Source organism: Schistocerca americana, chromosome 2, assembly GCF_021461395.2.
Source record: "Schistocerca americana isolate TAMUIC-IGC-003095 chromosome 2, iqSchAmer2.1, whole genome shotgun sequence".
Classification (NCBI taxonomy): Eukaryota; Metazoa; Arthropoda; class Insecta; order Orthoptera; family Acrididae; genus Schistocerca; species Schistocerca americana.
The window spans coordinates 520,268,797-520,292,469 of record NC_060120.1 but is presented as its reverse complement, the minus strand read 5'-3'; the positions used below and the strand labels follow the sequence as shown (position 1 = coordinate 520,292,469).

Sequence of the window (23,673 nt, the reverse complement as noted above, 5' to 3'; positions counted from 1 at the left end):
ATTGGTCTTCCCGTCTGGAGATGATCTGGTATATACTTCAAATCTTATTTTCTTAATGACGGACATGTAATAAACAGAGCTGGGAGATGAATTCACAGGTGCTTCAATCAGGCCCGTCGCCCTTAAGAACAGCTGGAAACATACATAACCGGAGTGAACTCACCCGTAGACGTGGACGGTCATCGAGCTAATAGTAATACAATTCTTCTTTTTGACTGTGTGCTTGTATGACAATTTACGAGGTACCGGCCTCAATAAATTTATGATGAATCAAAAATTTCTATTGAAAATGCTCCATGAATCATCTGCGACCTCTGCATTCATTTCAGTGGAGAAAAACGTGATCAGCTGGCAATGTAAAATGTATGTTAACGGAGTGGAGAATTCTATTTCATAGGTCACAATTAGATAGGAGAGTCTGGTCGAGCAGAAAGCATCTTAAATTAGAAATGCATTTAGCGCTGTTCGCAAAAATGGGAGTAACGTAATTCGAGTGTGGATTGTGCCTTCTCACCATCTGTCTCTATATCTGAACCCCTCTAGTCACCTAAGTTGCATTATTGGATTCTCCTGTTCCAATTACTTTTTCACTTCTTCTTGTACGTCTTTAATATCTTCACATTTGGCAAACAGTCCTCAAGAGTCTTTACAAGTATTTCGATAGTAGTCTCCTCGAAACACTGAGGTGTGACATTGTGACTACCTTAAGACATGTCTCGTCAGTCATTCCTTTCTTTTAATATAATTGTTTCCTTCCTCTCTTTGTGTCACTAATTTCAACACTGATAAGATTTCATGAATCACAATGATATTTTTTATAACTTATAATGAAGAACTGGACAGTAGAAATCTTCATGAAGCATGTTTGTAATGAAAGGTTTGTGGATTTAGAGATTCAAGAATTATACTAGGAGGACAGAAACTGACATTCCAGTCCGGAAAATCTTTAGAGTAAATTAGAATCTCTATGATTCTTACCATTTCAAAAAGAAAAAGGGTAACCATTTATGCAGAGAGCGCTTTTTCTCTGACAAAAGCTCTCACTGCTAGCATACGAACTCATGTAATACCGTAGAATGTCGAGGTCCTTGTAAACGTCGGCTACTAAACAATACATCACACATAAAGGCAGATTAGAGATTTAGAAGGTAGCGTGGGATTTCTGATCAGATAATGTGTTGTCTGAGCCACGATTGCTACTGTACGCAGCAGATAACAGCAGACGGTCTAGAATTTTTTTTTCGAATATGTCCTTCATTTCTCTCAATACCTCTCAATTTTTCCTCAGTGTCCTGTAAAAAGCAAATAAATTTTGTCATCTTCGTGCGCCATTCCGAGGTTTTATTTGTACTTTCTTCAGGACAGAACTTTGCACGGACACTGAAGAAAGATTTATGCCAGTTATTGGCGTAACTACATTCTGAACACATCTGTAATGACCTCTTCCTTCCATCACAAACACCACCAATCTTTTACGAGATACAAGACAATCAGCAACAGCGCTTGTTTTTCTGGTTCTCGTGCAGTAACACATTTCCTCATGAGGACCCTCTCACACTGCGTGCATCCCGCTTTCCGCTTCGCATGCCTATTTAGCTTTGTGCATGTCATTGCAGGTGCGCGTCTGCGGCAGTGAGATTCGCGGTTTCCTTGACGGGACGTTCGAACTCAATAACTGGCTAAAGTACGTGCGGTGTGCGCGCAACGACCACGCTCCAAACCTTCGGCCCCTGCTAATTGCTGGGCAGGTATGGTATCGCATCACTCAATTAACTCTTCCATTTCTTCGCCGATCAGTAATGAAAAACACTCACTGCAACTGTGCTCAGCATGTGTGATTTGGTTTGATGTTTCCACAACTTGATGCATTTCTCTCCAGATATCAGCTAAATAGAATCGTTTATTGTGCACACACTTTGACTTCCTTACTGCTAATCATGAGGCAGACAGTGGCGCCTGTTGTGTGTCCGATTCGAAATGCTTAGTATTACCGACGATTTTCCTCGGCTGATATTACAGTGTGAACCATTACATCAAGTTAAGTCAAGTCAGTGAACTCACAGTAAGATGTATGTTAACGTATATGCTTTGTTTTCCTATTTTATGATTTACAGTGGAGTCGAAGTTAATTTTTATTTATCATTTAAGTATTTATTTTTTTGATTACGGGTGTCTTATCCGTCACACATTATCACTGTTGTTTTCATTGGACTGCACATTGTCCTTATGGTACTGTATTAACTTCGTAACTTGTATGGCTGTTAGCCACTTTTAAGCAGTACATGTGGTGTAAGCAAGTGTCATAGATGTCGTACCAGCGTGGTACCCAGTCCATTCTTGCGAGTTCTTTAATTGGCAATTTGTCGCCTTCTACGTCATACGCAACTCACGAAGCAAATGTTCAAATGGTTCAAATGGCTCTGAGCACTATGGGACTTAACATCTGTGGTCATCAGTCCCCTAGAACTTATAACTACTTAAACCTAACTAACCTAAGGACATCACATACATCCATGCCCGAGGCAGGATTCGAACCTGCGACCGTAGCAGTCGCGCGGTTCCGGACTGAGTGCCTAGAACCGCGAGACCACCGCGGCCGGCGAAGCAAGTATTCCCCTCTGATACTTGAGTGGACGTTACGCTGTAACGGCCAGTCGTTATTCGACTCGTGCAGGGTGTGGAAAAAGATGTAGGAACACCAAAAACACACAAACTTAATACGGTGTAGAAAAGCCGTTGGCATTCAAAACAGCTTCCACTCGTATGGGAATGGATAAGTAGACTCTGTATGGTTTTAAAGGGAATTTTATACACTAGTGGCCATTAAAATTGCTACACCAAGAGGAAATGCAGATGATAAACGGGTATTCATTGGACAAATATATTATGGTAGAACTGACATGTGATTAAATTTTCACGCAATTTGCATAGATCATGAGAAATCAGTACCCAGAACAACCACCTCTGGTCGTAATAACGGCCTTGATACGCCTGGACATTGAGTCAAACAGAGCTTGGATGGCGTATACAGGTACAGCTGCCCATGCAGCTTGAACACGATACCACAGTTCATCAAGAGTAGTGACCGGCGTATTGTAACGACCCAGTTGCTCGGACACCATTGACCAGTCGTTTTCAATTGGTGAGAGATCTGGAGAATGTGCTGGCCAGGGCAGCAGTCGAACATTTTCTATATCCAGAAAGGCCCGTACAGGACCTGCAACGTGCGGTCGTGCATTATCCTGCTGAAATGTAGGGTTTCGCAGGGATCGAATGAAGGGTAGAGCCACGGGTCGTAACACATCTGAAATGTAACGTCCACTGTTCAAAGTGCCGTCAATTCAAACAAGAGGTGACCGAGACGTGTAACCAATGGCACCCCATACCATCACGCCGGGTGATACGCCAGTATGGCGATGACGAGTACACGCTTCCAATGTGCGTTCACCGCGATGTTGCCAAACACGGATTCATCCGAAAAAATGACGTTTTGCCATTCGTGCACCCAGGTTCGTCGTTGAGTACACCATCGCAAGCGCTCCTGTCTGTGATGCAGCGTCAAGGGTAACCGCGGCCATGGTCCCCGAGCTGATAGTCCATGCTGCTGCAAACGTCGTCGAACTGTTCGTGTAGATGGTTATTGTCTTGCAAACGTCCCCATCTGTTGACTCAGGGATCGAGACGTGGTTGCACGGTCCGTTACAGCCATGCGGATAATATGCCTGTCATCTCGACTGCTAGTGATACGAGACTGTTGGGATCCAGCACTACGTTCCGTATTACCCTCCGGAACCCACCGATTCCATATTCTGCTAACAGTCATTGGATCTCGACCAACGCGAGCAGCAATGTCGCGGTACGATAAACCGCAGTCGCGATAGGCTACAATCCGACCTTTAAAAAGTCGGAAACGTGATGGTACGCATTTCTCCTCCTCACACGAGGCATCACAACAACATTTCACCAGGTAACGCCGGTCAACTGCTGTGTGTGTATGAGAAATCGGTTGGAAACTGTCCTCATGTCAGCACGTTTTAGGTGTCGCCACCGGCGCCAACCTTTTGTGAATGCTCTGAAAAGCTAATCATTTGCATATCACAGCATCTTCTTCCTGTCGGTTAAATTTCACGTCTGTAGCACGTCATCTTCGTGGTGTAGCAATTTTAATGGCCAGTAGTGTACTATTTTTCCTGCAAATGAAATAAAGGGCAGATAACCTTTACTCCCTGCCCTGCAAAGCCTAAATATCCACGTCGTCCAGACACATTATTATATGATATACCTCACGGGTTATGCCCGATATATGTCACGTATAGGAATTGGCCATAATAACGTGATTCGATGGTGTACGTCTTTAGTAAATTATTCTCGTGGCATTGCAAACGACATCAGACGCATACGGGACACTTCCAATTCACCAAAAGCATCATGGGAGCTGTAAGGAACTGAAGGGCTAATTTATACAAGTAGCAGCGCCATCTGGACTGATCATTGCTGCATCGATTAGTAATGGTGGACGAACGAGCAGCCGGCACTTAGGTAGGGAGCAGTGTGGGTCGAAGAGGGCGGCGCCCATCAAGCACTTGGCGATTACCGGAGGCGCCGCATTGCTTTAATCCCCGCGCAGCTCGCATGAATTATGCAGCTGCGGCCGGCGCCAGTGGTAATTGCGGTGTCGCGGCCGGCGATCCATCACGGCCGCTAATTACGGATGGCACCGCCGCCTTACGACAACTCACCGGGAGTCGCAAAGGGGGTGGCAACTTGGTGGGCACGTGAGAGCAGGTCGCACTCTTACAGCTGCTGCTCATTACTTCTAGAGTCACGGATCCTGACTGCTTTCGGAATCTTAAGTAAAGAAGTCGAGAGCACGAAGCTTCAGTAAAGCAGTCGAGAACACAAAGCATTAAATCAGTGCTATACAGACCTCTCCTGTTCCAGACACAGGGTGTTTCACAATTCATGTTATATACTTCTAGAGATTGTAGAGGAGACCTAATGGATCAAGTTTTTACATACCAACCCAAGGCCGGAAACGGTTTGATTCCATGTTACAAGGGAAACAATATGTACAGATTTCACTCTTACTTGCGGTGATATTAGCCTACAACAGCTGTTGCATATGACGACAACTAAGTTTGGTGCACACAGCGTATCAGTGCAGTAAGTTCGCATAAACTCTGTCCAACTTGCCGGCCGGTGTGGCCGAGCCGTTCTAGGTGCTACAGTTTGGAACCGTGCGACCGCTATGGTCGCAGGTTCAAATCCTGCCTCGGGCATGGATGTGTGTGATGTTCTTAGGTTAGTTAGGTTTAATTAGTTCTAATTTCTATGGACTGATGACCTGAGATGTTAAGTCCCATAGTTCTCAGAACCATTTGAAACATTCTGTCTAACACGCGTGGTGTATGGTTAATTACTTCTGCCGCAGCCATGATCCGTCCAACCATATCTTCCTCCGACTGGAGAGGACTCTCGTAAACAAGACCCTTCATGTGGCCTCACAAGAAAATGTCCAAAATGGTAAAATCGGGAAATGTTGGTGGGCAAGCATGTGGTCCGCCTCGACCAATCCATCTGTCCCCGTAGACGACGATCAGATGGTTTCGGGAGCGAAATATAAAATGTACTGGCGTGCCATCCTGCTGGAACAACTATCCGTGCCGAATGTCCAATGACACATCATCCAAAACCTCCGCCAGCACTTGCTGCACGAATGTCAAGTACCGCCCATCCGTTTGGTGGGGAGAAAGAATGTACGGCCCAGTCAGACGACCATCGAGATACCTGCCCAGAACTGATGTCGAATGTTTGCTGAAGTCTTCGTGTAAAGTGGCTTTGGGGTTTTGTTGGGCCCAAATGTGGCTATTTCAACCGTTCAGAACACATACCTTACTGAAATACGCTTCGTCGGTGAACAAAATTCGCCCAGGAAACTGAGGAAAATCCACACAAAGGTGTAAAAATAAAGTACAGAAATTGACACAAGACACAAAATGCGCCTGTGGATAATTAGGGGTAGAGTGACTCTCGTTACCTCTTATTATTATACTGAGCTGCGTGACTTAACGGTAAATGGGTTACGATATGTGACGCACATAACAGATGACTGCAGTTGAAACTATCAGCGTCTTGTTATTCTTCCATCTTATTTAAAAGAATAAGAAGGCCTTAATGAAATCTTCATGGTTTATAAGCGGCGTCATTTCGAATAAAACGCTCGTGCTTTTGATATCTGTCCCCTGTCGTCATCAGCATTTAAAATCACCGAATGCCGTGGCTGGCACGGTGTTCTGCTTATTTAGATGTAATGGCAGCGTCTTGCACTGTTGCAGAGCGTTCACAACATATCAAAGAAAATGAACTTCAGAAGTCGGACTTGGCTGAACATTGCCTAGAAAACGACCATAAAATACAGTTTGAAAATACTGGGATCTGTTATCAAAAAAATGGTTCAAATGGCTCTGAGCACTATGGGACTCAACTGCTGAGGTCATTAGTCCCCTAGAACTTAGAACTAGTTAAACCTAACTAACCTAAGGACATCACAAACATCCATGCCCGAGGCAGGATTCGAACCTGCGACCGTAGCGGTCTTGCGGTTCCAGACTGCAGCGCCTTTAACCACACGGCCACTTCGGCCGGCGGATCTGTTATCAACCAGCGGCCTAAATTAGAATGAACTGCGACAGTTTTAACATGAGCAGGGTACAAACTTAGTAGGGAATGGGGACTGGCTTTGGACACTGAGCGAAAGCAAAGATGCACGTTTGGCGCTTGTAGGGACGCGGGAGCGGCAGTTTCAAACGTGTCGTCGGCCCCTCACACGATATGACGTTTGTCGGTCCCGCGACGCAGCGGAGCAACTAGGAGCTGCTCAGCTTGCCTTCCGCGCATACGTCTCTCCGGCTCTCTGGAAAAGTTCCAGAAGTTGCCGTTCCGTTACATCTATATGGCAAGAACACCGTGCCTGTCTCGGCAACGATTTTAATTTCTGAAGACGATGGCGGAGACAACGGTCGAAAGCTCGTGTGTTTCATTCGAAATGACGTGGCTTGTAAACCGAGACGATTTTATTGAAGCATTCCACCGCTAATGGCACCGAGGACAAACAAGAAAGACGTCTATGGTCACTCGTACATGGAGCGATGAAAGGCTGTCAGTGACTCCTTCTGTGAAGACCATTTGATTGTCATTGGGACTGTGTTTTTTCGTGTCGTGTTACCCGCCAAGTGCCTCCCGTCTAAGCAAGTGTCATGCCGAATACGCTGCTGTACATAATTTCACCCTCTTCTTGCAGTAACGTACGATGTTTTAAAAACAGCTATATGACGGAATAAGCGGAAAAACGAAATTATACGCTGTTCCCCAGATGTACTTGCAAATACCTCTCCGCTGACGCAAAAAGTGGCGTGACGTAATTTTGTTAATGCCTTGGCGACCTTGAGAGGCTAATTAATTAGAAGGGAAAATAAGTTAGGCCACGTAGCCACAAGGCGTCTCTGCATAATGCACGTCGCGCGCCGTAATGGGTACGACATTGCAATATTTATGAAGGTGGTGGCTTGAAGGCTGCTCCTGATAGCATTTATTGGCGGTGCCGCATAAGCCGCGGACGCGTTACGTCCGTCAGTCACGGCATGACGCGACGGGACCTGCCGACGTAGAGTCTGGGGGCGGCGGGACGCCACCCCACCCCCCTCTCTCTCCTTCACTCCCTCCCCACCTCCCTCCCACCGCCGCAAGTTTGGCGCCCACACATACGCTGCTGTGCAGAGAGCCCGGTTGCACGTTTTTCAATAGTCGCGTGCGGCCCGCGAGTGCATATCCTCTTGGCCACGTGCGGCTCCGCGTCGCGGAGAGGAAACACAAGTATAAATGTGCTTTGTACTGTTGAGAGAGCTCCAATAATGCTTAACAGGGAACTCAAGTATCCATAGGCGCCCGAACTATAAGTAGCAGAAAGAGAAACAAGCAACCGAGCTGTACACTACGTAGAGTAATGCAGCTCCCTTGTCCACAGTCCGACAGCTGAAGCGCAGAGGCTTGCACCGAGCTACTGAACTGTGGGCGTTCGGAGAACTTCTATGAAAATGTAGAAGAAATGTTCAAAATGGTTCAAATGTCTCTGAGCACTATGGGACTTAACATCTATGGTCATCAGTCCCCTAGAACTTAGAACTACTTAAACCTAACTAACCTAAGGGCATCACACACATCCATGCCCGAGGCGGGATTCGAACCTGCGACAGTAGCGGTCACGCGGTTCCAGACTGAAGCGTCTAGCCAGGGTGTTCGTGCAACTGCTATAATCTGTAATATGTTTTGTATGATTCGGAATAAACTGTGGAAAAGTTGCTGCCGTTTTCACTACGAGCACATGCACCGTATATCTACAGTCCCAGCTACTGTGCCTAAGGAAACCATTTAGAAATAAAAGTTCTTTTATCTGTTATTCTTGTTGTAAGATAAGACTTTCCTTTCTGAAAATAACAACACTTGTTTTGAAAAGAAGTTCAAAAAAATGGTTCAAATGGCTCTGAGCACTATGGGACTCAACTGCTGAGGTCATAGGTCCCCTAGAACTTAGAACTACTTAAACCTAACTAACCTAAGGACAACACACACATCCATGCCCGAGGCAGGATTCGAACCTGCGACCGTAGCGGCCGCGCGGTTCCAGACTGTAGCGCCAGAACCGCTCGGCCACCAGCGGCCGGCTGAAAAGAAGTCTTTGCACATTATCTCGCAGAGAGGTGTCAGTCTCACGAACCTTGAATGTTCCTATTTGAAATTCTGTATCGGCAATGTCTAGGAAGTTAACGTAGTGATCACGAGGTTTTCCTTAGTAAAGTAAGTTGTAAGGTAGATTAGAGTGTAATGTGTTGTCTACGGCAAGGAGAAGATGCTCACTTTGGGGCAGGATGGAGGTAGGAAACCGGCTGTCTCCTGTCTAATGAACTATGCCGTCATTAGTGTTAAATTACGTATGGAAATCACGGAAAACCCATAACTGGCTGGCGTGATGGGAACTTGACTCGCAGACTGCAAACTATGAGTCCAGGATGTTACTGCTGCGCCACACTGGCGCTCGTTGTTGTATGTGCAGAGAGGAAACTCGTTTACATCGTGTCAAAATAAACTTAGTAGGAAGGCGGGTGGGGCAAGGTACGTCTATTATCATGTGAAAAAAACTTCCCCGTCAGAATTTCTTGAAGGATGCATTTTCCACTGTCTTCGGATAGATAATAGTGTAACAGAGCCATGACTAACTTCGTCCCTTTTTATACGAAGATATATTCCAAATAGGAACGTGCGTCCCCATAGCTTTGCTACCTGCCAGTACCTCGTCTCCTACCTTCCAAACTTTACGGAAGCTCTCCTGCGAACCTTGCAGCACTAACACTCCTGAAAGAAAGGCAAAGGTCCCGAGTTCGAGTCTCGGTCCAGCACACAGTTTTAATCTGCCAGGAAGTTTCATATCAGCGCACACTCCTCTGCAGAGTGAAAATCTTATTCTGGAAACATCCCCCAGGCTGTGGCTAATACAGGTCTCCGCAGTATCCTTTCTTTCAGGAGTGGTAGTTCTGCAACGTTCGCAGGAGAGCTTCTGTAAAGTTTGGAAGGAAGGAGACAAGGTACTGGCAGAAGTAAAACTGTGGGGACGGGGCGTGAGTCGTGCTTGGGTAGCTCAGTTGGTAGAGCACTTGCCCGCGAAAGGCAAAGGTCCCGAGATCGAGTCTCGGTCCGGCACACAGTTTTAATCTGCCGGGAAGTTTCGTGCTACAGTTGTTTAACGGGCATTATAGCGAACTCACTTTGACGTCTTGACCAGCAAATGTACATGATCTGTAAGCACCGGAACACATATCGGGCGACAGCTGCGTGCCCGGAAACCACCATCCGGTAATTTTCTGGAAATGCTTGACTTGTGCGAGACATCTGGTGCCACATACTTCTGGAATCCTGTCGAGAACTTGTAGAATCCATGCCAAGTAGAATCTCTGTTGTACTGTGTTTGAAAAGTGGGACAACATGCTATTAAACAGGTGGTCGTAATGTTTTGGCTCATAGGGGTAAATAAATTGACTTGCCGGTCCGTTATGCCAACGAAATGTTGGGACCGCACAAACATGAATTAGACAAATCAAAAGACTGTGGACTCCAAACGACCGGGTAAACTTTGCGAAAGAAGTGAGAATTGCTTGACACAGAACTGGTATTTCCACTCACATTTGCTATACAAGTTCATCACTTTGCAGTACAGAAACGCAAGTATTCATTTACGATAACACACTCTATATTTCTCCAGACATGTAGAGGCGATTTATTTGGCGGCTTTATCGCGCCTCGCCTCGCAGCGCCCCTCGAGGCAGCGGCGTTGCACGGCAGAGCAGTGGCGGCGACAAGGACCGCAGTGCAGCGGCGGGAGCTAGTATCGGCCCCATCTTCGTTTGCCTTTCCTGGAGGACGCGTAAAAGCCCAGCGGCGCAGATAAGTAAGGAGGCGGCCGCTTATCGCCCTCGTCGCGCCGGCCGAAGGGCGGGTGACGCTCGTCGCGTGAGCGTCGGCCGCCGCCTGGCCCTCGGCCGCCAGCCCCCTCCCAGTAACAAGTGTGTGCTGTGCGTATATGACACGTATGAGGCGCAGCGGGGCCCGGGCCGGTCACGCGACGCGGCCGGAAGCGGCTCCAGATGCCGGCGCCAGATTCTCGAAATCTCGCCCGCGTCCCCTCCGGCGGTCGTCTCGCGTATTACACGCCACGTTTTATAATTGCTGCCCGCTGAAGCTCTGATATCGGCCGGAATGGCTTCCAAGCACACAACGCCTCGCTCTCTCCCCCCGCCCCCCCACCTAACCCCTCCTCCGACGCCGTTATTACGAGCATATTGCAGTCGGATGAATCAAGCTCTCGCACGAAGGGTCGCCGCGACCTAGCCGCTGGCAATGTAACTGTACAGTGAGTGATATCTTCACTTTCAAGCGAGATCACACCAATATAATACAGTGCCTCCAGTGTTTCCGAGGGCGACTGTGAGAAAACTACAAGAGATACACTGTTGTTGTTGTTGTGGTCTTCAGTCCTGAGACTGGTTTGATGCAACTCTCCATGCTACTCTATCCTGTGCAAGCTTTTAGTGTATTCATCTCTTGGTCTCCCTCTAAGGTTTTGACACTCCACGCTGCCCTCCAATACTAAATTGGTGATCCCTCGATATCTCAGAACATGTCCTACCAACCGATCCCTTCTTCTAGTCTAGTTGTGCCACAGGCTCCTCTTCTCCCCAATTCTATTCAATACCTCCTCATTAGTTACGTGATCTACCCACCTAATCTTCAGCATTCTTCTGTACCACCACATCTCGAAAGCTTCTATTCTCTTCTTGTCTAAACTATTTATCGTCCACGTTTCACTTCCATACATGGCTACACTCCATACAAATATTTTCAGAAACGATTTCCTGACACTTAAATCTATACACGACGTTAACAAATTTTTCTTCTTCAGAAACGCTTTCCTTGCCATTGCCAGTCTACATTTTATATCCCCTCTACTTCGACCATCATCATTTATTTTGCTCCCCCAATAGCAAAACTCCTTTACTACTTTAAGTGTCTCATTTCCTAATCTAATTCCCTCAGCATCATCCGACTTAATTCGACTACATTCCATTATCCTCGTTTTGCTTTTGTTCATGTTCATCTTATACCTTCCTTTCAAGACACTGTCCATTCCGTTCAACTGCTCTTCCAGGTCCTTTGCTGTCTCTGACAGAATTACAATGTCATCGGCGAACCTCAAAGTTTTTATTTCTTCTCCATGGATTTTAATACCTACTCCGAACTTTTCTTTTGTTTCCTTTATTGCTTGCTCAATATACAGATACACTAAAACACCCATATCAGAGGATACAGCATCTCTCCACTGATATTAAGCGTAGTTGCAGAGGGTATCACTAGGGATGGTAGTGTCAGTCGAGTCACCTGCTCCGTATTGTTGCCTAGAATTAGTTCGCTCCTGCAGATAGGCAACCCACTGAACAGAATGCCAAAGTGGGCTTCGGTCGTTGCGCCCTACAAGCACCATCGACAGTAGTAGCATCAGCGACTTCAGTGAGCTGTACGAATATATTGGCATTTGCTGCGTCACAGACGGTGTCCATACAGAGCACCCGTAATGTGATGCTCTCTCTCTCACTGTTTCTCCTTGTGCCATCGTTCTGCTCTGTCGCAGGGTCGGCATGGTTATGGGTTGGTTTGGCAAGGTTAATTTACGGTGTGGCCGGATGCCGTTCCTGTCGCCACGCCGTTGGATGAGATGATGATGAAGACAACACAACACGGTGACGAGGACGAGGACAACACAACACGCAGTCCCTGAGCGGAGAAAAATTCCCCACCCAGCCGGGAATCGAACCCAGGTCCTTTTGCGCGGTATTCCGCCGCGCTGACCACTCAGCTATCGGACTGTAATGTGATGCTCTGTCGACTGATGTATGTCATGAAATGGCTTTGCAAATTCTGAATACGTACGATACCACCGCAGCTACACAATTCACTGGAAAAAAAAATTTGTGCAGGACTGCGACACGAACCCAGATTTCCCGCATTACGCTAGCCGTCGCCTTAACTGCTTCGGCTATCCCAGCACCCTCCACCAGATCCAAACTTCCACGTCCTAGTCTCTGCTTTCCATAACGCTTCCAAAATTATCATTAAATATATTAGTGCAGTGTCTGTATTTGACAGTTCAACGTCATGTTCCTTCGGACATGCATGCTTGTCCACAAGAAAGACGAGATTACTAAGGAAGTCTCTCCCTGTGCGGGAATCACATAACTGTTCGAGCACTATGGGTAGCAGACACTGAGACATGCGGAAGTTTGGGTCTGTCCATGAAGCGTGTTGGGGTAGCCGAAACGTTTAAAGCGACTGCTCACGTTAAGCGGGAAATCCGGGTTCGATCCGCCGTCTGGCACAAATTTCCATTTGTTTCCAGTAAATTGTATACCTGTCGTGGTGTCGCATTCTCAATTTGCCAATAAATTTCACGATTAAATATTGCTGCAAATCGTTAGCAGTGACTCTTACTGCACTAATGTATTTCGTACCTTGGTGTGTCTGTTCTCCGTGTAGTTTTCTTCTGAAACCCCGGAAGTACTTACGAATAAGCGTTTACAGTTGTCCACTGTCTGGTTTGCTAATGTGCGCTAATGTGGTGGCCGCCCCGTGGTACAAAAGCAGTAAAGTTCCTTTCTAGTAGGGGTGCCCGATGATCGTTGATGAGGCCTCTCTGCAAACATATACGTTGAAAACGAAGTATCAAATTTCAAAGATGGCAACACCGCCTATAGTTTTCTCATCAGGTACAAGAATCTCTTTCTGAAGACGTCAATTAACGATACCATGGAAACGGGGAAGGGAGGAGAGAGAATAACGTTTTTGAACGAACTAAGGAAGTCCATGCTTAGGTGTTATCAAGTTCTGTGGGCAACACGGCAGACAAGGAAATCAAATTTGATTTATGGGGTGAGCATGATAAAATAGCACAAGTAAAGATTAAGTTTCAAACTGAAACAGAAACGGGCCCATCACCGCATCTGAAAGAAAGCATTCTATCTATGGAATCACATCATCGCTATTACCTACCCAGAGCCATGAAAGCTTAAAATAAATGCAACTAAATATTTGAGCTGTATAGCCACGACCTAAGCTCTTGAAAGACTCTTCTCGAAAGCATGTTACGCTTTATGTCGACAACGCAGTAGTCTGAACGGGAACTTTTTCTCAAAAATATAAATTTTAATGTTTGTATTCATATGTAATGTTAATTTCAGTTACACTTATTCATCATTAAATGTGATATTGATTTGTTTGTTACATTTTACTCCATCCCATAAATTCATCATTTAAAATAGGAAATGTAAACTAGCGAAGTGGAAATTGCATCTATGATTTGCCAAAATCCCATTTCCCTATTTCCTGGTGCTGAAAAAGTTTATTAATTTCCAGTATGTGGCAGCGAGGAGAGCTGGTGACGTTCATTTCCAGGTGTCTAGCCTATACGTCAGTGTTACTGTCCAGTTCCGAAACCATTTCGCTGTCATTCATGCAGTTCTGTCGGATGAAGCTTTCTAGTCCACTGTATCTTTGATCGTATTGTAAAAGACTACACTTTGTCCCAGTACTTGGTTTCACCCTTTTACTTAATTCTCGTCAATACGTCACAGCATTAAGCACATACTTACGGTAGCCACCAAACTGAATTGTTAGACTACAATCACAACATTCGCACTTGGCGAAGATAGAAAGCTTTCCAGGTATTCGATGAATCTACCGCATCGGTGCTTCCCAGTGAACCAGCAATACACCTCCATAGCAGTGACAATATCACAAGCGTGATAGAACATGTCCTGACACGAAGCGACGGGGCTGTAGTCCACTACTGGTGGAAGATTTGGATAGCGCAGACTTCGTTCTAACCAAAGGACACATAGATGGTGACATAATTCGGTGCCACTGGTTTATCAGGTTTGTGTGGATAGTAATAGAAATCCGACTTCATTACGACAGAACACATACACAGAAAAAAGTTATCAGACTAACTGCACATTTTAACTACCAATGACCACCCAGCGTTAAAACATTTTATGACAAATCGGTGGTCTAAGGTAGCGTTGTCAGCCGTATCTCATTCTTCATAACAACTAGAGTGATGGATGCGTGGGCTTTGATTTTCATTTCTAAGGCAGAGCACCTGTCCAGGAGTAACACGCCAGTGACAATTGCAAGGTGCTAAATCCCGTGCTGAATGATACGTTACCACAGGATATCTGAATATTATCCTTGCAAGATCTGTATTTGCACTGTAAAATAAATACTATCTTTTCCAAGGCGAAAGGGATAAAGTGTACGTGAAATGATTATCTTTTCAATTTTGAAATTTTAGGTAATCGGCGGAGAAATTATTCAGTTTTGTTTAAAATCTTGGTATTAATTTTACGTACAATATTATATGTTAAAAATTGTCTGAATCGAAACGGCGTGTGCCACAGCAGGATGTGATGTTCCGAAACAGGGACTGGAATTTTTGTTCAGCTCCTTTGGGAGGAGGTCATGGGACTGAAATACACGGAAAGGCTTTCAATGCCGGTGCATATTTTATTAGAATTTCACTGCTAGCGCACTTTCTGGCCAGTTTTTGAGTTTCTCAAGATGACACTGGAGAGCTGCTGGTCATTTGCAGGCAAAATTTGGTCATAAATAGTTCCTCAAGGCGGCACCTTCGGACAAAGGATTGTTATTTACCGTAGAGTAAATGAAACAAAGAGAATACAAATGTGCCAGAAATAAGTCAGCCATTCTGCAACCAAACTGGACTTGTATCTTCCTACACAGAATGTACGATCGTCTTAATTTGTTTCCACATTTTTAGTACCGCGTCGTCAGTAGAACTTTAAAATCTGTTTCCGTTGATTTGCACAGACGCACATAAGTACCTGTTACGCCTCAGGTGGAGTAAGCAGCGGCGAGCTCAGACAAACTGAGCACTGTTTACCGCAGACAAGTCAAGCCCCTCGGAGGCGCAGCGTTACTCGGAACACAATCACTCCGGCTACTGATCCTTGGATCCCCTTCTCCCTCGAGGCTATCATTTATCCGCCTCCGATGCCGCTGATTCGAGGGACAGAAACGAATGGCAACCGTTTTTCTGCGTTTGTCAACACAGTTTCTTCCCTGCTATGCGCCAAGGGCTCTATTCTGATTTCGGATTGCAGCTAAGCTTAAGGACCGCAGGATACTGTTTTATGAAGAATAGTGTTTCAGCTTAATGGGCGCTGTGTCCAATAACTTTATGCGACATAGTTTCTTCATTAGTTCACGACTACCTGTCTATCGAATCATATCTTCATATGGTAGATCTGGATGTAAAAAATACGGATGTAAATCGGCATCATATCGCTAATGTTGGTCTGCTAATAGTCACTGTAGTCGTAACTCGAGCAGTCGTTATTGTCAGTTTGAGTGTGTTTCAATGTTTATAATGTCTGTTACATGTTGTAAAACAAGCGGCAACCGTAAAGTCAACGTTAGGAGTAGTTAAATGGTCCATGTCGGTACGATGTTTTGATCTTGAAATGAAGGTGAAAGTATCTCCAACCGTCTTTATGACAGTAGCGTAAATGCAGCAGTACTAACTATAAAGGCTGAAGGCTGGAACACTTAAACATATCCGGGAGTTGTGAGTAGTTCGGACAGTAGAGGAGTCTATCGGCAGCTTTCCTCGGTGTTGGAGTCGCGAGCTTTTTGAGTTCAGAGTGTTAGCGATCGCGAAATATTTTCCCATTACAGGAAACTGGAAGAATCTGCAAGCACGTTTCTTGTGCGCAAGTGTGGAGTGCTTAGCAGTTTTTGGTTTGCGTACGAAAGCTTAAAGTACGTGATTTGTACGAACAGGTCGGTATCAGGGTGCGAGTTTTTATGGGAGAGACGGACTTGGTTGCCGATTGTCACCTAGAATATATCATTGAAACGAGCTGCAGCAACACCAGAATCACGATACAGCCAATAAATTACGTTTATTTTCGAAGAACCTCGAAGTGTGATTTTTTTTAATGTGAGTTTTGTCTTTTTATTTCGGAATATTTTCAGTTTCTAAATATGCCAGTGTTGTGGGAATTAGCTATCTGTAATGGGCAGTTGTAATTCTCTGCTGTTGTAAAGAAGAGGAAATGCGCGATAATTATACGTGCTATGTTACTACTTTTCTAATGAGAAAGGAGCAGCGAGCGAGGAAATCGTTGAGTAACCTATATCAACGCGTTGTAATTGGAGCCGTAGCTTTTAACATGAGCTTTCAACACTATGGATACTGGACACTTCAAATGGTAGTGCGGCTCATACTGACTGAAGTGTCTGTCCTCCTCTAAACACCCATTCTCCTCTCCCCCCCCCCCCCCTCCCCCGCCCCTTTCCTGTCCTTATGGAAGCCCTTGCGGCGAGGTTCAAAATGAAATCACTGAACAAGGTAAGAATGTGAGCAGATAGAATAATATGCAAACTTCCCTGCAGAACTTAAGTAGTACCAAAGTAAGATGTAAAGTTTTATATTTGTTTGTTGTTATTTGACCGCGGGGTCCAGGCGCCTGGCCACAGTTCGCGCGGCTCCTCCCCTCGGAGGTTCGAGTCCCCCCTCTGGCATGGGTGTGTGTGTTGTCCTTAGCGTAAGTTACTTTAAGTTAGATTAAGCGGTGTGTAAGTCTAGGGACCGATGACCTCAGTAGTTTGCTCCCATAGGAACTTAACACAAATTTCCAAATTTTTTGTTGTTATTCATGAGACAGAAAAACAGTCATCGTTGAAGTTTTCGCTTTCTGAAGCTGCAGCCGAGTTGACAATTATATTTTACGCTCTATAATTCAGAGAGTGTCCATATTGTTTTCTTAGGGAGCTCGTAACTGCAGAGCAGATGGAGATGAAACAGAATTTCGTGCCGATATGGGATGCAGTATGTTCATGACACCAACAGAACAGTCTAGACGAAATGCAGCGTTTAACAGCGACACATTCGACTCAAATAACCAAGCGAATCGGCTATCGCCGATCGTCACCTAGAATATATCATTGAAACGACATGCAGCAACACCAGAGTCGTGATACAGGCGCCAAGTACCTGCGACTACGTAGATACGAAATAAGTTCAAATAGCTCTGAGCGCTATGGGACTTAACTACTGTGGTCATCAGTCCCCTAGAACTTAGAACTACTTAAACCTAACTAACCTAAGGACATTACACACATCCATGCCCGAGGCAGGAGTCGAACCTGCGACCGTAGCAGTCGCTACGAAATAAGACGCCGGAGTGAAATTAAGTTTATCAGGATATCGACGGTCATTTCATTAAATCAGAACAGCGAGGAAATTAGTACCTCGTGGAATATTGCTATGAATAGGGGGACGCAGAGCCGTATCAGAGGTCGTAATGGGTACTAATAGTCGAAATCAGCTATAAAAAGTGCACTACACCAGTGAAGGTTCATACCCTCGCTGGAGTCCAGCTAGTGAACACACATTGAGGTTAGTGGTCGGAGCACCTGTAGAACTGACTCACTCAGTCGTCGAAATTAGTGCGTAAAAATAGAATCAACTCGATAAGGGTAAATAATTAAATGAATTTCTAAGTAATAAAATATTATTTCCAGACTGTATGGCTGTGAAATTGCAAGTGAGAGAATAATTATTTGTAACATGACTGGGCGCCAAGATGTAGATTACCCAAAATGACGCCAGGTGATTTGTTGAAAGTGTTTCGGAAGAATTCTTGTATGAGAATCGTGAAACCTGGAGATCTAGATCTTCTATACAGTTTATACTGATGTAGTCGCCTACCGGACGTTAAATTCTAATCCTCCTTCCTCCCTTGATGCTTATGCTGTTCTCGTTGTTGCCGTTGTTGTTCTTCAGACTCAAGACTGATTTGATGCAGCTCTACACGCTACTGTGTCGGGCGTAAGTCCTTCCAGCTATATAAAGGGTTATTTTTTCCATCGTGTACAAACTCTAGGTATTGATCGATGAGAGGATACGGAACAAAAAAGGTCTAATGAACTTATGTTCTGATAGGAATGGTTTCCATGCTAGAGACAGTTGATTTAATCATACTTTGTTACGGAGACTGCGGTCTAATACGCGCTGTACCACGCAGCCACAGTTACAATATGCATGGTTTCTTCATGGAGGGTGGTACTGTTCCCCATACGTCATGCCCTAGGGCCCTCTCCTGCCATAGTCATTGGTAATGTTGTGTCCGATTCACTTCTCTTGCCGACTCACCTTGTAGTGGATGTGATACCGCGTTGTACGCAATCGTTCCGTATTCGAATCGAGAGCTTGCCGACGTGGTGTTTACGTACGGAAAACCAAATGGCAACTGGCGGCCAACACCAAGGTTGTATCGCCGCCGATAACAATAAGAGCATTCAATGTTTGCAACTATGTTTCGTCGTTTGTCTCAGACAGGGTCGTTTCAGGAAGCAGTAAATCATGAAGGACGTGTGCGAAATGTTAGGACACCAAACTAGGAGGAAAATTTGATTAATACTGTGGATGGCGACCACCGTGTTCGTGCCAGGCAGTTGTCCCGCCAGTACACGGTAAGCCAGACAGCTGCGTGGAACATTCGCCGTGACAAGTGCTACTACCATCATTTGCAGCATGTGCAAGGCTTACTATCCACATCGCGAGCAACCACGGTTCCGGTATTTGTGTCATCCACTCTATTCAAAGATGAGGCCACCTTTAGCCGAGTGTTATCTTCAGCTTTCATAAGTCATATGTCACTGCTGCCCAATATTAGGGAAAGGTTACAACTAAAACACTTCACACCATCACGAGGACTGCTGCACTTCCTCACAGGTCATGGACCCTACCCGGCATATCTATGCCGGTTCGGGAAACAGGCGACACCAGCGTGTGACTGTGGGGCCACACCAGGCACCCCGGAACACGTGGTGTATGAGTGCCACCTCTTCGACGATGTAGCCGCGCAACTTCGTCAGCAATTACCAAACCATGACACGTATCACCTGCTCAGGCATGAGGACCACTTTACAATCTTGAATAAATTATCCAACGAAATATCACTCAAAGTGATAAGGGACTATTTAAGGAACAACAATTAAGATCTAACTATTCCCAAATTAGACTCCGCGCACCTGACCTGTTCCGCTGAGGCGAGGACTTGGCCAGCCGCTTTACGGCTGGAATCCGCCATGCCTAGGATTAGGAGGTGGGGTGCGCCCAACTACCGATTTGAGACACTCACTAACTTTGACACTAGGTTAAGATAGAGTAGACGTAGGATAAGCTAGGATAGAAACCATTAGTATAGTACTGCAGCGTATCGTAACTCCGGCCAGCCCGGTGCCAGGGGCACGTTCACCGGGATTAGCTCGGTGAACAGGGCCAACAATGTAGGTTTATACTATTCTGGCACAAATGTAAACGCTGCAGGTAGAAGTAGCTTAGCATAAGTAGAATAAAACAATGTAGGAAGATAGACAGAAGTGCCCATAGTGTGAGCAACAGAAAAGTAACAAATTGTGTTAGCTGTAGTACTAATATAAAATACAAATGTATCAAATAGGACCCACTAATTGTATAAGGTGGTGGGTTGTTTGTATGATATAAGAATATTGAGAATAAAGAATTTTTTTTTAAAAAAAAAAAAAAAAAGAAAAAAGTCATATGTGTGATGGTATGCAGAGCCCACATGGTATGGTGACAGCGAATCATCAGCATCGGTGCAGCCGAAATGTGTGGGCCAGGATAATTGGCGACCGTATTTTGGGGACCAGTGGTCCTTTCACGTCTCCTACAGGTCGGGACTATCGGCATTTCTTGCGGGTGAATTTACCTTCCCTGATGGAAGAGGTTCCATTGATGATTCGAAGGCTTATGTGGCTGTTACATGATGGTGCACCAACCGGCTACGGCGCGTACACCCATGCGGTGAGGCACACGGAAACTGTTTTTCGCACATACTGTAACTGTGGCTGCGTGATACAGCGCGTATTGGACCGCAGTCTGTGTAACAAGGAATGATTGAATAAATGGTCTCTAGAATGGAAACCATGCACTTCCTAACATACATTCATTAGACTATTCTTGTTCCGTATCCTCTCATTGATCAGTCCCTAGACTTTATACACGGTGGGGTGGAAAAATCACCCTACATCCATTTAAACCACCTTACTCTACTCGAACCTGTGTCTCTCCCTAGGCAGTATTTTACCCGTCCCCCATTGTTTCATTGCCATAGTGACGAAGCCTTGATGCGTCCAGATGTGTCCTGTCAAATGGTTCCTTTTTTTAGTCAGTTTTTGCCATGATTTTTTTCTGCTCAATAAGACGCAGTACCTCTTAGTTACTTACTCCATGTACAAGTGTAATCCTAAACATTTTTCTGTTACACCACATTTCAGAAGCTGCTATTGTTTTCGTTTCAGTACTGGCTGGTCTTCCACGATGCACCTTGAGGAAACGCTACATTCCAAACATTTAATTCCAGAAAAACTTTGTAACACTTGAAGTTATATTCGATGTAAACGTATTTCTCTTTTTCATAAATGCACACGTTGTTGTTGTCTGTCTGCATTTTATATCCTTACTACTTCTGCCATCAACAGTTATTTTGTTGAGAACGAGGTCTTTCTTGACAGCGCTGTTATTCTGCTGACAAAAAAATTTATACTACTTTAACTATCTCAATTCCTAATATAATTCCGTCAGAGTCACCTGAATTAATTTGACAACATTTCATTACATCCTCCGTTAGTTCTCATTACCAAAACAACGTTACTGTTCGCCCAGGCGTCAGTTATCGTTACGGAGTGCACATTATCAATAACGTTTTCTTAGGCAATGTGTCGACACTGAGTTGCCAGATAATTATTTCTCGTATAAGAGAGAGTGTACAGCAGTCGATATAGAAGCGCATGGAGAGAGGTGGGTTGGTTTTACCTACATCTGTTCATTACTCTGCAGTACACAGCAGAGGTTCATCGAACCATGTTCAAGCCAGTTCTCTATCATTCAATTCTCTAACAGCGCGCGCGAAAAACGAATACTTAAATCTTTCCGTTCGAACTCTGATTTCTCTTATGTTATTACGATGATCGTTTCTCCCTAAGTAGGTGGGCACTAACAAAATATTTTCACACTCTAAGGAGCAAGCTGGTGATTGAAATTTCATGAGAAGATCCTGGTGTAACCAAAACGACTGTCATCCTCCTTGGTAGCTGCGTCGTCAGCGCGGCGGATTGAGTTCGATTCCCGGCCGAGTCGGAGGTTTTTTCCGCGCGGGAAGTGGGTGCTGTGTTATTCTTAAGTTAGTATCGTCATAACTGACATTACAGTACTGAGATGCCTTTACGGAGGCGTTCCGAAAGTCGGTTAAAAAAGTGCCTTAATTTTAATGGCCAACGGCCTTGCCGCAGTGGTAACACAGGTTCCCGTCACATTACCGAAGTTAAGCGCTGTCGAGCTGAGCTAGCACTTGGATGGGTGGCCATCCGGTCTGCCGAGCGCTGTTGGCTAGCAGCTCTTGTGAGACAAACTGAGGAGCTACTTGAGTGAGGATGACGCGGCGGACGGTTGGTTCCGTTAGGCCTGCCAGGGCCTATTCGGACGGAGTTTAGTTTAGTTCTTAATTTTAATGATTCCCAGCTCATATCGTGTATCATATCCGTGGCACCGTCTGTCTCCCCTACTTCGCTGTAACACAGAACGGGCTGCCCTTTTTTGAACTTTTTCGACATCCTTCGTCAGTCCACTCTGATGCGGATCCCAAACCGCACAGTAATACTCCAGAAGAGGGCGGACAAGCGTGGCATAAGCAGTCTCTTTAGTTGGCCTATTGCACTCTGTAAATGTTCTACCAGTAAATCGCAGTCTTTGGTTTGCTTTTCCCACGAGGTTATCTATGTCATCGTTCCAGTTCAAGTTAATTTTAATTGTTGTCCCAATCTAGCTTCATTCTTTCGCCAAGCAGTTCATCCCATGTTAAAATTTAGAACTAGATGACCCTCTATTTGGGAGAGTTTTGCAGTGAGACGAGAGGAGACGTTGCTGAGGGCAGTTGTGCGTGATTTACAGATCTTCTACGAGACGACGCAAGAGGTGGGCGCGTACGAGGAGCTGGTGCTGGGCCCGCGCGAGCCGTTGCAGCTGGAGGCCCACCCGTCCCAGCAGCCGGCGCACGCCCACGCGCAGGGCCAGCCGCCGGGCGCGCACCACGGCGAGTCCACCACCTCCGACGACCGCAGCGACCGCGAGACCGGTGAGTGGAGCACCCACGCTTTCCTAGTGCAGCCGCTTCTCCACTCTACATCTACGTCTACATGATTACTCTGCAATTCACATTTAAGTGCTTGGCAGAGGGTTCATCGAACCACAATCATACTATCTCTCTACCATTCCACTCCCGAACAGCGCCCTCGGGAAAAACGAACACCTAAACCTTTCTGTTCGAGCTCTGATTTCTCTTATTTTATTTTGATGATCATTCCTACGTAGGTTGGGCTCAACAAAATATTTTCGCATTCGGAAGAGAAAGTTGGTGACTGAAATTTCGTAAATAGATCTCGCCGCGACGAAAAACGTCTTTGCTTTAATGACTTCCATCCCAACTCGCGTATCATATCTGCCACACTCTCTCCCCTATTACTTGATAATACAAAACGAGCTGCCCTTTTTTGCACCCTTTCGATGTCCTCCGCCAATCCCACCTGGTAAGGATCCCACACCGCGCAGCAATATTCTAACTGAGGACGAACGAGTGTAGTGTAAGCTGTCACTTTAGTGGACTTGTTGCATCTTCTAAGTGTCCTACCAATGAAACGCAATCTTTAGCTCGCCTTCCCCACAATATTGTCTATGTGGTCTTTCCAACTGAAGTTGTTCGTAATTTTAGCACCCAGGTACTTAGTTGAATTGACAGCCTTGAATTGTACTATTTATCGAGTAATCGAATTCCAACGGATTTCTTTTGGAACTCATGTGGATCACCTCACACTTTTCGTTATTTAGCGTCAACTGCCACCTGCCACACCATACAGCAATCTTTTCTAAATCGCTTTGCAACTGATACTGGTCTTCGGGTGACCTTACTA

At 45.5% G+C, this 23,673-nt stretch overlaps 1 protein-coding gene across 1 annotated transcript in view; it reads left to right on the top strand.

Annotated features, from left to right (window-relative positions):
- LOC124594140 (transcription factor hamlet-like) overlaps positions 1-23,673 on the top strand; it is a 212,804-nt gene that overhangs the window by 85,792 nt on the left and 103,339 nt on the right. Inside the window, exons 5-6 of the mRNA XM_047132496.1 lie at positions 1,617-1,748; positions 22,658-22,841. Of these exons, the coding sequence (XP_046988452.1) occupies positions 1,617-1,748; positions 22,658-22,841 (316 nt within the window). The remainder of the gene's footprint in view (positions 1-1,616; positions 1,749-22,657; positions 22,842-23,673) is intronic.